This window comes from Colletotrichum tamarilloi (genome assembly GCF_030869305.1).
Source record: "Colletotrichum tamarilloi strain Tom-12 chromosome Unknown Scaffold_11.1, whole genome shotgun sequence".
NCBI classification, from domain to species: Eukaryota; Fungi; Ascomycota; class Sordariomycetes; order Glomerellales; family Glomerellaceae; genus Colletotrichum; species Colletotrichum tamarilloi.
The window spans coordinates 54,582-68,048 of NW_026849394.1; the positions used below are offsets into that span (position 1 = coordinate 54,582).

Sequence of the window (13,467 nt, forward strand, 5' to 3'; positions counted from 1 at the left end):
CCTCAATCCAAGAGTTCAACATGTCTGGCGATGTAAGTACCTTTTCCCCCACGCTGCCCAACACAACCTCACCCCAAAACCCCTCCGGAGCCCCTCGATTGCCCTGCCTGCCTGTGTCACGGCAACGAAGATGCCCATAATGCGATCCTTGATCCACAGCTCTGAATCCTGCGATCGATGCCATTTTTGCCTCGACCGGCTTCTCCGACCCCGGCGGCCTTCTTTCTCCCCTTTCAAATAACTCAGGCCTCCTATCGCCCGCCTCGGGAACAAAGTATGCTGACTTGTGCCCCTCTTCTAGCGTGAAAGGTTTGTGCCGAGCCCTCTTCGACGTCGATTGACTACGTCCCATCAACCACAACCATCTGGCCTCGAGGTCTTTCGCGAACTTTTTCTTTCTCTGACTGACCCTTTCCTTACAGCAAGACCTTCCTCGCCCGCCTTTGCGAGCAGGCCGAGCGCTACGATGAGATGGTTGGCTACATGAAGGAGGTCGCCAAGCTGGGCGGTGAGCTGAGCGTCGATGAGCGCAACCTCCTCAGCGTTGCCTACAAGAACGTCGTCGGTACCCGCCGTGCCTCCTGGCGCATCATCTCCTCCATTGAGCAGAAGGAGGAGAGCAAGGGCACCGACAAGCACGTCGGCACCATCCGCGAGTACCGCACCAAGATCGAGCTCGAGCTCGAGCAGGTCTGCCAGGATGTCCTCGATGTCCTCGACGACAGCCTTATCCCCAACGCCCAGACCGGCGAGTCCAAGGTCTTTTACCACAAGATGTACGTTATCCGACGCAGTCGCCGCCGCTGCCGGCGGTTTTGATCAAAGGTCCAATTTCCGAAACTAACCGTGGCACTCCGTGAAATAGGAAGGGTGACTACCACCGCTACCTCGCTGAGTTCGCCTCCGGCGAGAAGCGCAAGGGTGCTGCCACTGCTGCCCACGACGCCTACAAGGTGAGAATGATCCGGGTTGAATGCTGCCGTATCAGAGAACATGGAATCTGACAATACGACCCTCTCTCCTTTAGAGCGCTACCGATGTCGCTCAGACCGAGCTCACCCCCACTCACCCCATCCGCCTTGGCCTGGCCCTCAACTTCTCCGTCTTCTACTACGAGATCCTGAACTCGCCCGACCGTGCTTGCCACCTCGCCAAGCAGGCCTTCGACGATGCTATCGCCGAGCTCGACTCTCTCTCCGAGGAGTCTTACCGCGACAGCACCCTCATCATGCAGCTCCTGCGTGACAACCTCACTCTCTGGACCTCTTCCGACAGCGGCGACGCTGAGGGTGCTGCTGCCGGCACCACCGAGGCTGCTGAGGAGAAGAAGGAGGAGCCCAAGGCCGAGGAGCCCAAGGCCACCGAGGAGACCCCCGCTGCCTCCTAAATTCTTGTCTTACCCTGATACCACTCCATCTCGGCTCGCGACGAGGCTGAGATGGCTCGTCTGCTCGGCCGTCGGTATGCGCTAAATGCGGACCTTCTGACGGCCCCAGTCTAGCCGCCAAATCGGTGGCTAATATCGGTGACTCGCTCCGAGTCTCGCAGCAAAAGGGGAGGGGTTTTTGAGGATTGGACGCGGAGAGAGGAACAATGCGTGGCATGATTTCTATTGGTGTCTTGGATGTCCAACCAGGGTCTAGAACAGCTTCGTTTCTGTTCAGGGATTCCACTTGGCAACCAACTACTGATTCCCCCCTCTATATCCGCCTACGCTCAGAATCTCTTCTTTTGTTCTCCTCGATTCCTGCTTTTACCTCTGTGCTGGATGGTTTTACGGCTGTCTCGTGTTCTCTTTTCGGTTTTCCTCATAGTGGTCCTTCAGTTGTCGCGCGTCTTCTCACGGAGAGAAAGTCCTTTTGCCCCCCTCAAATGCCCCCTGTCTATTCAGTCTACAAGACCAAAAAGAAAATAACAAATGTTCATCAATACATGTGTCCGACGCCGTGCTGTGATCTAATAGGCTGTGATTTGATAATGAAGCCTTGGGAGTCTTGGGATGAGAGGTGATCAGAGGAGGTCTGTGGAACATGTGACGGGCACACCTGCAGATCTCATGACTGGCAACAGGACGGCTAATCATGACCTATCCACGATGTGACGAGGCTGTCAAATACCGACAAGCAGACGACTAGATTAATACGTCATTGAGAAAACAGGCAGGTGGTGTATAGAATCATGAACAAATTGGTATTCACTGGTAATATTTCCTGAACATGCCAGAATACAACCATGTACTGTGGATGGCACATTTCAAAAACGCCTACCAGCCCAGAAAGCCATACCCCAGAACTCCTCCGTATTTCCAAGAAACCAAAAACCAAGAGGAAAATCCGATCTGCGCCTCATGGTATTCGCAACTCCCATGCGTTTCACACACTCGTCTTTCCCGGTTCACCTGCTTTTCTCGTATTCCATCGTGTACATGTACGCTTCTAACGGCCCGCGTTCGTCCTCGCAAGCAGCCTCTCGGCCCTCCTGAGCCTCGCTTGCTTCTCGGCGATGAGCTTCGGCACATGACCCCGGCCCTCCGAGTCCGCCTCGTCAACGGCGCAGTCGGCGTCTTCGGCGTCTGGTTCATCCCCTGCCGCCATCGCCGCCGCTGCTTCGGCGGCTAGTGCCGTATTCGTGGCTGTGGGCCAGCCGGCTAGAGTTGCCCGTCGGTACATCTTGGTTGCGTCCTCGGCGCCGCGGGGTGGCATAGGCCCGCTTGTCCTGCTCCCGCTGAGCTTGCGGACAAAATTACGCATGCCGCGGAAGAGTGCGTTGTTGGCCGTCTTTACGCGGAAGATACCCGGAGCGATGTGGCTACCGGGGAGAACCGCGCCGGGTTGCGTCTGGTCGAGGTAGGCGGACGAGGGCTCCAGACCCATAGCGGACGGGGCGCCGAGGCGGGAGCATGTTGGGCAGTATGTTCCTTGCCCCGGCAAGATGTCGCTACGGGGGAAGGTGAAGGCGTCACCTGCTCCCGGAGAGGATGCAGATGAGGACGCCGAGGAGGAGGCCGCGGAGAGGGAAATGTTTGTTGAGGAGGCGGAGGCCGCTGGGGAGGAGGGCGGGCATGTGCAAAGGGATGCTGAGGCCGCTACCTCTTCACGCCAGACTTGGATGCGCTGTTGCTTTGAGAGAGTTGGGTTGGACATTTTGTACGCTTTCTTCCCCTCCTTGGATGTTGGTCCGGGTATATGGTAGGTTGATATTTGCTCAAGTCGAACAGTGTGCTTCGATTTGTGAGTATGCAGCGGGTGTTGGTGACCGTTTCCTCCTATGAAGTATTGTGTGGCCAAGCACCCATCCAGTGACCGTTCGCGGTTTGTTCGTCGTAACGGGGATTGAGGGTCTCGGTTGCTGATCTTGGAATGAAGATGATGCTCAAGCCAAGACCGAAAGCAGAAAATGTCGGTGGGAGAGTGTCTTCGAGAAGGTCTGCGCTCTACGTGACAGAAGCCCAAAACATACAGGTGAGAGAGAAAATTAGGTGTTGAACGTTGAGAACAGGTATTAACAAGGTCCGTCCGTTTTGATGATATCGTCCGAGGCAAAACAGACAGGAAAAGGTGTAAAATGGGAGGAGAGACGAGGATGTTAAAAGAAAAGGAGAATATTAGAGTGACAAAGTTGGTGGCCGTCTAATAATGCGTAGGTAACACGAGACCTGTTCGGGTGTTATGCAAGGCTGTCTCTGCTCGGTAGATGGTCTCTAACGTCCCGTTCATGTGCTCTTCCGTCGTGTGTGTAAGGTACACTCCAAGTGTGATTAAGTCGGCGCCAACCCCGGATTCGAAGATAAGATGGGCGGTGTATGCGTGTGTGCATGTGCGGGTGTGCGGGTGTTGGTGTTTGTTTTGTGAGGCAAGTAGGTGTGGCCGGTGGCCAGATGACTTGAATCAGGTCGGGAATTGTCAAGATGTGTACGAAGATGGGCAGGTCGAGATGGTAGGGGGAAGTCGAGTATTTCCCGCTCTCTCACTTCCTTGGCTTGTTCAGAACAGCGGCAAACGAGAGCAAGAATACAAGACGATGGATGGACGAGTCAAGCCTCTTCTTGCCATCCAGTCTTCTCTTTTGGGTGGTACGCAGGTCTTAGCGGGAGAGTGAACGCCCCCGGGCGTATGAAACAAAAACAAAAGAGCAATTAAATTGAAAGGTGGTAGGTTGGGCGGGGGTTCAAGTCAGGTTAGGGATGAGAATAAGAAATGAAATCCCAGTAGCAGCGGCGGTGATGGAAGCACGTTCGGAAGAAGAAAAGATATCAAATGGAACAGCCAGGAGTTGTGGTCGACGGCGGTGGGCTTGTGATTATGTTTAGGTTAGGGTGTTTTGGTAATAGAGCCAACCAAGTTGGTATCAAGCTGAGGAGCGTTGGTTTGCGTGATAGGAGAGTTCGGAAAGCAAGATCCGTATGGTCGAAGCCATGCGTCTTAGTAGGGGATGTACGTTGCTGCAAAGCGTCTCATGAAAAGGAAACAAAACAAACCACCCCTTGAAGAGGAGTAGGTAGCGGCAGCCAGCAACTAGGAGACGAACGACAAACGGATAGGGAGCGAAGCGGGTGGGGTTCGTTCGTTCGAGGTCGTTCGTCGCGACAAGCGTCCGTCCGTTCGTCTGGCGTTCGGCCCTTGCAAACTAAAAAAGGTCTGGTGGAAGAAGAGAGAGGGGCAGGCAAGGTAAGTTCCGACAGGTGACTTTGGTATTAAAAGCACATACGAACAGACGAAGCGACAGCAGCCCAGCAGGTAGGGGTAAGGTAGCACCGATACAATCTGCAGGACAGTTGAGAATAGCTTGGATGCGTGTGCCTGGGCAGAAGGGGTGTGCAGACTGTAGCGTCCTATGCCGGTGGACGAGAGGATGGGGGTGGAAGCGATTTTAGGTTGTGAAGAAAGAAAGGAATAAAGAAACGAACGAACGAACGAACGAAGAAAAGAGAGGGTCAGGAAGATGGGACGGGATGGAGACGAGCCGGAAGATGAAGCAGACCGGCTCGTACGCCGCTTAGGAAACGAAAGAGAAAAACAAGACTTGCGCGGTTAGATGTCCCTTGGTGGAACAAAAGGCAAAGGCAGTGTCGAGCGTTTCGAAGGGAACCGGTTCTCTCTTGCTTTGGTGCTTCTATCAAACTAGGCATGCACGACAATGCCACCAACTGCCTCTACCTGCGTATGGAGGTAATTTGGGTGGGCTTCCCTTGGCGACGTTTGCCTGGTTCGGGCCTCGTCTGCCCCACGATCGGCAGGCCCAGTCCAGTATGACCATTGACCACTGCCGGGTGCCGCACTAGGAGAGCAAGATGGTGTTGTCAGATGGTCCATGGAAACTGGCAGTGACAGGGTCGATCGTAGTCGATTCCTTGTTCTTGTTCTTGTTTTTGTTTTTATGCTTGCCAATCTCTCTATCTCTGATCGTCCACCTAGGTATCACGCTGTTGGAGTCTTGGAGAGAAGGGTCTTCCCGCGTGGGTTATTTGAGTGAGTTACCACGTCACACCCGGAAGCGGTCCATGGCGGACAACCGACATCACGAAGGCGGCGCGGCGCGTGCGGTGACACTTCGTCTTCGTGGTACAATTCCATGGGTGATCTCTCTCTCGGTCTCTCCCCCCTCCGTCCCCCTCCTCTGTCAAGTCACACAAGCTAAGGGGGAAGAGGTTGAGAGAGTCAGAGACCGACAGCTCGAACATCCCCCCTCCTCTCCCTCTCCAGTCTCAACCAGCAGCCCCCCTGTTCGCTGTTCGCTGTTCGCTGTGGCGCCCGAGGGGCGTGACTTGGACTTGGACTAGGGCGGTGCCTTCGTGCTTGGACGGTGCCGCTGTCAGATGTCAATGAACTCCTGAAGACGCACGCACGCTCAGAAAGGCGGAGGACGCCCTGACTTCATCCTTCTGGACCTCAAGAAAGCGGTGAAGTGTCTCAGTCATTACGGACATTGCGATCGTGAGGATTGGACCTCCGTAGGGATGTATCGTTGGTAGACAACCCCCAGACGACTTGCAGCGGGGCGGGAGAGAGACCATGCAACGGATAGAACTGGGGGGTTACAAAAAATAAGGGTATCGGCTCTCCTCTTCCCCCCTGCCAGTGCTGAACTCCAGGGACCATCCGTCCAGATTCGGTGAGGCCGCTTTGCGATCAAGGTGAAAACTGAAAGAACACATTTTCTTGGAATGGCGTTGTGATGTGGGTGGCTGTGGTATGGAAGCCGATTGGCGTTCGGGCGTCGCCACCTACTCCCCGGCTCACTCATACCGACCGGCTTCTAGAATTACTTACAACCAGCCTCCTAGGCGGGGCATACGCGGTCCTCTCAGTCTAAGAGGTATTGTAACCTCTCCGCTCCATGACAAACAATACTGAGTAAAACAGTGGAAAACGCCAGTGGGTTCGTGGAACACGGTAATTGCGTTTTCAAGCCATTTTGATCGACATTTGCTTTTTGTATGCTTCACTCCGTCTAATCATCCACTACAGCGCCGTAGCAATGTGAGTCCGCCCGAGTCAGCTCAATGCTATTGCCTATTCACATCAATCATCAAAGGCAGTATCGCCGTTTTTGCTTCTAGCATCACCCGCTAGCTTGTCCATAACTTCGTCATGAAAGACTTGAGAACCGATCCCGTCATCTCTGAGAGCTGGGAACCAACGTCTCCCAGCTTCCCATGTCGCTGGGTCCATCGTCACCCAGTGAGTCTAGCAAGTCTACCGGCGCCTTCTTCTTTGCCGGGATCTTTGGCTTTGGTCGTTCCTCACCAGCCCTCATTCCCGGTAGAGCGACGGCCCCAGCCATCGGAGTGTGCCTCCCGGACTCAATAGTCATGGTTCCCGCTCGCTTGGGAGGCTTAGCCGGCGTACCTACTGGCTTACGGAGAGTGCCCTCCCTACTCGCACCCAGATTCGTGAAGCCTGTCGAAGCTCGGACAGGCAGTGGTGGTTTTTCTTCCGGCTCATCTCTATACTGACCCATCCCATTGCTACTCAGAGCTGATGATGCTGCAGCCGGTGCTGTAACCAGGTGTGCCGGCTTCTTCGCCACAGGTGGTGCCGGTTTGGATTTGGATTGTGACGACACCTGCGAAAGCTGGGAAATGGCGGATGACGGTCGCGGAGGAGGAGGCGTAGTTGTCGTATTTCGCGATTTATTGGAGGGTATCAGTGGTGGGTGCTGGATTGCTGCGCTTGCTCCCGTCTGTCTTCTAGGCGGCGGTGGCGGAGGAGGCGTTTCTCCGCGTTGCGACTTTTCATCTTTGATGCTGAGGCCGTTAAATTTTCCTGGCATGCCTGACGGATCAAAAGGCGGAGGCAGCTTCCTGGTTATCCGGTTCGTTGCCGACGACGAGAGATCATTGGGCGCAGAAACGTGCTCGTATGGCGAAGTTGATACGCTGGAGAAAGACGACAATCTTGACCTGGGTACGTTGACCCAGTCAGGCTCTCCAGTCGGCGTGAAAGGATTGGGCGCCCTATTAGGGTTGAGTATTGCGGCGTGGCCCTCGGGAGCCGTCGGTTGCTTGATGTCAACTCTGGCCTGCTGCTTGTTCTCCAACCACCATTTCTGGCGGTCGGAGCTGGCAGGAGGCAGCCCAGGCTCGATGGCTTCATAGCCAATCAGATCCTCATCGTCGGTTTCCTCTGAGTCCAGATTTGCCGTCGTGTCTCCAACTTCGGCCTTTCGCCGTTGGTATAGCTCTTTGCTGATTTGATCTCGGAAAGCTTCATCGACAATACTGACGTTGCACTGGAATAGAGCGTACACTGGCCGGTGATCCGAGAACTTGAGAGGAGCTGAGTTGTACGCTAGTTGACGCAGGCTCCCACCCTTGCGCAGAATGCGATCGGTCCAGGCTGGGATACGGGCTTTCTCGCTGTGAGAGATCAGTTTTTACTTTCTCAGATATATCGACCTTTTGAACGTACGAAGTATCATAATTGTCCGTGCCAAGATCGAACTTGTATGTAGGCAGGAAATTGATACGGGCCTCTGAATAAAAGGGAAACGCAAGTCCTGCGATCATTTGAAGGTTCAACTACCAAGAAGTCAGCATGTTGATGGGGAACACGGGCGGATATTATCTACTCGCCTGATCGTTCTCGTAAAGTGTCTCTAGATCGCCCTTTTTGATTAGACTGCGGGCGTTCTCAGAACTGAGGCCAATTCTGTAGTTGAAGTCTCCCAGCCAAACAACGGCATCTGCTCCAAGGTCAGCTCTAAGCTCATGGGTGATATAAGCCTTCGGGATGAATATAGCTACCGTGATCATCGATCCCACGATTTCGCTGAAAGCGTAGCCCGTGGTGAATCGTTGCGTAGTCTCTATTTCTCTCGTCATAATTCGAAAATCCGGCAGCCAAATGGGCTGTCACGAAGCAGATATGGGTATTCGCGTAGTCAAATCGTATGGCAACCGCTCCTTTGTTGCCGGCCATTCCCGATAGCCCCGTTTTCTTTACGCTTCCCTCAACATTCTTAATGTTGGCCAAGGCCGATGCCTTGACAAAAATGCATAATGCCGCGCCGACGAGTTGTCCACTCCGGAGCAATACGTATCTCTCTCCATCAAGCGACTTGGCGCGTTTATTGAGGCATCTTCTGACTGCAGCTTCCCAAAGTTGTTTCCTTGAGGGGTCGCTGTTCATGATTTGTTGTGGGCTCAACTCGACAATCTCTTGGAATCCAACAGCAACTATTTCGGGCTGCACATTGCCAAGTTCTGCTGGAGACAACCATGCATCAAGATCGCTATCGACGCCTTCAGTGCGACCGTTAAGGTTGAAAGTACCGACCAACCTACGCGGGTAAGCCTGAGAGCCAAGGGTGCGCACAGAATTCTTACATGCTTATGTCCTGTGTGGACGAGAACTCAGCGCTTCTCTTTGTTAATTCTCCAGAAACGTAATCACTTATAGGGTCGAAAAGAAGAACGGGTAGTTGGTTGACCAGCCTTCCCAGCAGCCGGTCAATGGTCGTTTGCCTAGCCGAATCTGTGAAATTATTGTGATAGAGACGCTGCACAGATTTGCGCATGTCTGCAACAGCTCCAGCCAGGGACATTTTTCCAGAACGGGTAAAGGACGATTTGAGTGCACCAGTTCCCGCGTAGATCTTCGAAAGAGCGTCTCCGTTGTCTGCCCACAAGGTCGAGTGCCGCATCCAAAAATCCGAGGTGGCGTACTCGCCTCGATGGCCCAGGAAAGCCTCTGTAGCCATCTGAGAGATGAGGGTCTGGATCAAGTTTGTCCTATCCAGACAGTCGAGACAGTTTGTTCGGAACACGCCCTCTTGCTGGAGAACCACTACCATACGGCTTGAGCCTTGACCGTCGTTGGCCTCAGCGCCTAGATCTTCATTCTGCTCCGCCAAGTAGTAGGCGAAGCCGTCTATCGAGTTCTCAATGTATCTGCGGATCTGGCGCGCAGCCTCGTACCCTCCGGGGCCTTTCGTCTCGGCATGGAAGTCGTAGTGGGTCTCTCTCAACAGCGCATGGTCTTGCGACTCGTGCTCCCCAACCTGGCTTAATGGACAATGTTCTACACCGAGATGGTACAACTGACTGAGCTGCGCCTCGCCAGGTTTGCCTTCACTCAGAAGATTGACCACGTGAACGGCGCCGTAGGCTTGCTCCAGGTCCGCAAAGTGTTTATTGAAGGCCGGCTGGGCTCCCTCAGGGGACCTGATAACGGTAATGTTTTGCTTGCCAGGGATGAGCTCCGCAGTCTGTTCCCAAAATAGAGGAACTGAACCTCTGACTTGAGCATAGGAAAAGAGAGTCCCGCCGGGGCTCCAGTATATGGTTTCTGTCTCGACAAAGTTTGCCACGTTGCCGTCATCGTCAATACCTCTGGAGTTGAATCGGGTTCCTGCTCTGCGACAAGAGAGTCTTGATACAACGGTCAGGTACGATGGTAGCCCGGTTGATCGCGTTTTGAGAGGAGCACTCGTCTGGGGGATGGCCATTGTCCGACAGAACCCACGGATAGCAGATGTGAGGAATCGTGATGAATCCAAAGCTTCGCGCTCCTGGGGCTGCAGTCGAGACCTAAACTGGACCAATGGGCTGATCATGTACGAGTTCCACAGGAAGGAATCGTCAAAGTTGTCAATGTCAAAAGTATAAGAATTCACGGTCCTACATGGTCAGCGACGCATTATAGCCGGAACTGGACACGACCATACCTATCTTGCAACCTATTGGTGAGATCGAAGTCGGTGCTGTAGTAGAATGTTCCATTTCCCAGAAGTTTCCGAAGGTCCGTACAAGGATGTTCCACCTGAAGCTCCCGCCCTCTGAGGTTCTGGCCATACACAGAGTTGGCATCCGAGACCTCGGAATCTAGAGGATCGAGAGAGACAACATCGTCCCACTCGCTTCTGTTGAGGCAGAAGAATGCAACGCTCGCAATCCGTTCCACGGTCTCCCCCGGCCTAAGGGTAGCGACTCTTGTGGCATGTGTCACAACGGAAAGGAACACGTCGCCCTCGACAGAAATCAAACCCAACGTTCCAAAGATGGGTCGTGGGGTCAGCGGTCGGTATTCGGCAAGCGTCTTTTTTGTGATCTGAGTAAACTCGACCATGCATTTCGACGCAGCAGGGTCGCCATTGGGTCGTGAACGGGTGGATGCGAGGGAGGCAAGGGAGCCGTTTGCGCCGGCGCTCGAGGAGCTGTAGCGAAATATGAGAGCATGAGAGGACGAAACTATTGCGATGGAGCGATGGGGGTAGTCCCGAATGTACAGCTGGCTAGACTTTTCTGGTGCCGGCACCTGAGAAGGCCAAGTCCCAGAGCTGGAGTAATCCATGATCGTTCGGAGGTGTTGCTGACAGGTTCGGGGAAGCACAGGCGTCGCAGGGCATGCTTGGACGAGTTCGGTGGTTCATCGAAGGGCGCCGTCGTCGGCGGGCCAGTGAAGTCAAGGTTGATGATGTTAACGTGCGAGAAGGGGACTATCGGTGCGGAATGTCGTCGTTTTGTTGATGCGAAGTTGGAGCTTGAGGTAGTATGGCTTGACAGCCCCCAAAGGTTTATGGCGTTTGGCAAAATGTCGCGGCTGACAATAGCGGAATTTGGGTCGCCAACACGGAGCCCGACAATGACGTCCGTCCCGGCGGAGGTAACCAGGGGCATAGGACCGCTGTACGTTTAGCGCCTACCTTAAGCTCCGACTGGCCAGGCAAGTGGGAGGCAGCTCGCTTCCTTCCAGGTGGTTTCAGCCTCACGGACCACCTTGCCTTGTCGCCATCTGGGAGCCTGGAAGAAAACAGCCGGCTTGTGCTTGTTCCAAGGCAGGGATAGGTATGGTCTGGTGTTGTCTCAACTCTGCGAATACCTACTTCAGCTACTCCGTACCTTAACATGGATCTCAATATACCGAAGGTAGTAGGTACGATTATGGATGGAATTTTAGCATCAACCTCAAGATATTGCGCGACAAGTCTTTTTTTTTTTTTTTTTTTTTTGGGCTGTATAGCATTTCGATAGTCACCGCGTAGTCATTCTGGATTCAAAGACAGTCAGGGAATGACATATTGAGAGGCAGCTCTTGGGAACAGTACAAGGTTCCCTCAAAAGACAAAGCAGCAAGCTAAACTAGACATGCGATGAACCCTGTCCACCCTTTGGAGAAGTGTTAGAGCAGTCGAGTCATCTTGCAGTGTATTCATAATCATGCTCACCCGCAGACAAATTGTCCCTAGCTTTATGGCCATAACTTGCAATTTTACGCTGGCGATGGCTCGACCTATGCAGCTCGATTCTCAGAATATGGAGGTGAGAGCTTCTATGATAAATGTGGATCCGCGCCGTTGGTACTATAGAGTAGGTACCTGGGTAATGTAGGGTAAGGTATAGGTAGGCAAGGTGAGGTCGGGAATCAGTACCCGCCTCATTAAGGTACCTCGAGTACTTTGACCTCCACTGTCGATTATCCTGTCTCTCAACTTGCAAGCGTTTACTTATTGTTGCCTGCAGCTTCTCTCCTTCCTCTCCTTCTTCCGCTACCTGAGTTTCTTAATTCACGTGACAATGGCAATGTTCACCTCATACCCCCCAGAAATCATCGCCCGGGTGTTGGCCAGCTGTGACAGCTTCAATGACGCGTTCGCTCTTGCCAGCTCCTGTCAGTATACTTACGCAGTGTGGTTGGACCATGGCGCGAGCATCATCCATAGCATTGGCACGCGAACAATCCCCGCGTACGAACATGCTGTCGTTGCCGTAGGTATCTGCTTCCCCAAACGTCGACAGGCCTCGCCATCACTCACTTCAACTGCGTAGGTACGCGCCACAAATACAGTCAAAGAAGCCTTCCACGCCGGCCGGCTACCACCTAATATGACGCATGATGATATCGAAGAGCTGGAGCCCTCTCACCAAAAGTGCCGTTTGCCCGAGTTGGCGGACTTACTTGCGTTCTGTCATCTGGCTGCGTGTCTGGAGTACGCGTACTTTCACTTTGAGGAACACGGGTATACATGTCTATTATGCCCCGAGATCAAAGATGTCACCTGGTGTATCAAAGACGACACCGTATTCGATCAACGTTTTCACGATTTCCAAGAAAAATTCCATCGAGTGCTATACAAAAACCTTCTGGCTGGCGCTTTCTTATGGAAGTCCCACAATGAGCTATTCATCAAAGCTGCCGCAGGCGGGGCTGGGAAACGCTTTCTCGAGGAGCTTCGATCACTGCAAGCTCGCGGAGATTGGCAAGGTCTTTCGGACGACAGCCAGGCATACATTGCAGAGTTCCCGGTGTACGACGTTCACAAGATGACACCAGCCAGCCAAGAACAGGTGTTCGGGCATCTTGCTCGTTACTTGATAGAAGATATCGCCCTTGTCCCAGACCCGGCCTGTGCCGCCGAAGTACCATGGGAGGTGATGGCTTCCATCTATGCCCACGAGTATCACTCACCCCAGTTCTTTAACGCCGGTGGAAAGCATCGCCATGGTTGGCCGCCGTTCAAGAACTCAACTGCTTCTGACCTGCCTCCCACGCGTAAAGTGACAGTTGTTCTGTTTGGGGAGTTTCAATTGGAAGAGGTATCGATGCCTATCAACATCGAGGACATGCATCGTACTCGACTGGTAGCGACTCAATTACAGGCCTCATCCTCAGAGAGTGCACAGGACGGCAACCCCTTCGCTTGCCATGGTTTCGACATAGCGGTAACTCTGCGAGATCGGTATTTGTTTCTCGGTGGTGAGGAGGCGTGGGAGGACTGCGCTCCACACCCTCCTCTCCAGCTGTACACCTTCATGCTGAAAAAGCACTATGGACTTGAATTCAGTCCATGCGTGTTTGACCGGACATTTGAAGAAGGGTACTATCTGACGTTTCTCTCGGAAACAATTTTTGGTCACGACTACCACACTGGATTGGACCCGAGTTTTTCAGGTTTGCTGAATGCTTGCAGTCGAAACTGAGCACTGCTACTATGTAGAAACCCTCGCAGCGCTGGCGACTGATTACG

At 53.5% G+C, this 13,467-nt stretch overlaps 5 protein-coding genes across 5 annotated transcripts; 3 read left to right on the forward strand and 2 right to left on the reverse strand.

The window, feature by feature from the left end:
* Positions 1-20: 20 nt before the first annotated feature.
* Positions 21-1,387, forward strand: CTAM01_04532 (14-3-3 family protein; the record flags this gene model as incomplete). The annotated part of the gene is made up of 5 exons (XM_060520562.1): positions 21-32; positions 302-309; positions 423-776; positions 866-953; positions 1,028-1,387. 5 exons carry the CDS (start codon positions 21-23, stop codon positions 1,385-1,387), a joined length of 822 nt encoding a protein of 273 aa, XP_060384516.1.
* A 1,048-nt stretch (positions 1,388-2,435) lies between these two features.
* CTAM01_04533 (uncharacterized protein) lies at positions 2,436-3,143 on the reverse strand (the record flags this gene model as incomplete). Its single annotated transcript, XM_060520563.1, has 1 exon — positions 2,436-3,143. One exon carries the CDS (start codon positions 3,141-3,143, stop codon positions 2,436-2,438), a length of 708 nt encoding a protein of 235 aa, XP_060384517.1.
* A 2,147-nt stretch (positions 3,144-5,290) lies between these two features.
* CTAM01_04534 (uncharacterized protein) lies at positions 5,291-5,779 on the forward strand (the record flags this gene model as incomplete). Its single annotated transcript, XM_060520564.1, has 1 exon — positions 5,291-5,779. The coding sequence occupies one exon, from the start codon at positions 5,291-5,293 to the stop codon at positions 5,777-5,779; it is 489 nt and encodes a 162-aa protein (XP_060384518.1).
* An 836-nt stretch (positions 5,780-6,615) lies between these two features.
* On the reverse strand, positions 6,616-10,793 carry CTAM01_04535 (uncharacterized protein; the record flags this gene model as incomplete). Its single annotated transcript, XM_060520565.1, has 6 exons — positions 6,616-7,858; positions 7,911-7,998; positions 8,071-8,184; positions 8,246-8,781; positions 8,828-10,120; positions 10,168-10,793. 6 exons carry the CDS (start codon positions 10,791-10,793, stop codon positions 6,616-6,618), a joined length of 3,900 nt encoding a protein of 1,299 aa, XP_060384519.1.
* A 1,223-nt stretch (positions 10,794-12,016) lies between these two features.
* CTAM01_04536 (dihydrodipicolinate synthetase family protein) lies at positions 12,017-13,420 on the forward strand (the record flags this gene model as incomplete). The annotated part of the gene is made up of 2 exons (XM_060520566.1): positions 12,017-12,208; positions 12,269-13,420. 2 exons carry the CDS (start codon positions 12,017-12,019, stop codon positions 13,418-13,420), a joined length of 1,344 nt encoding a protein of 447 aa, XP_060384520.1.
* Between the last annotated feature and the right edge of the window lie 47 nt (positions 13,421-13,467).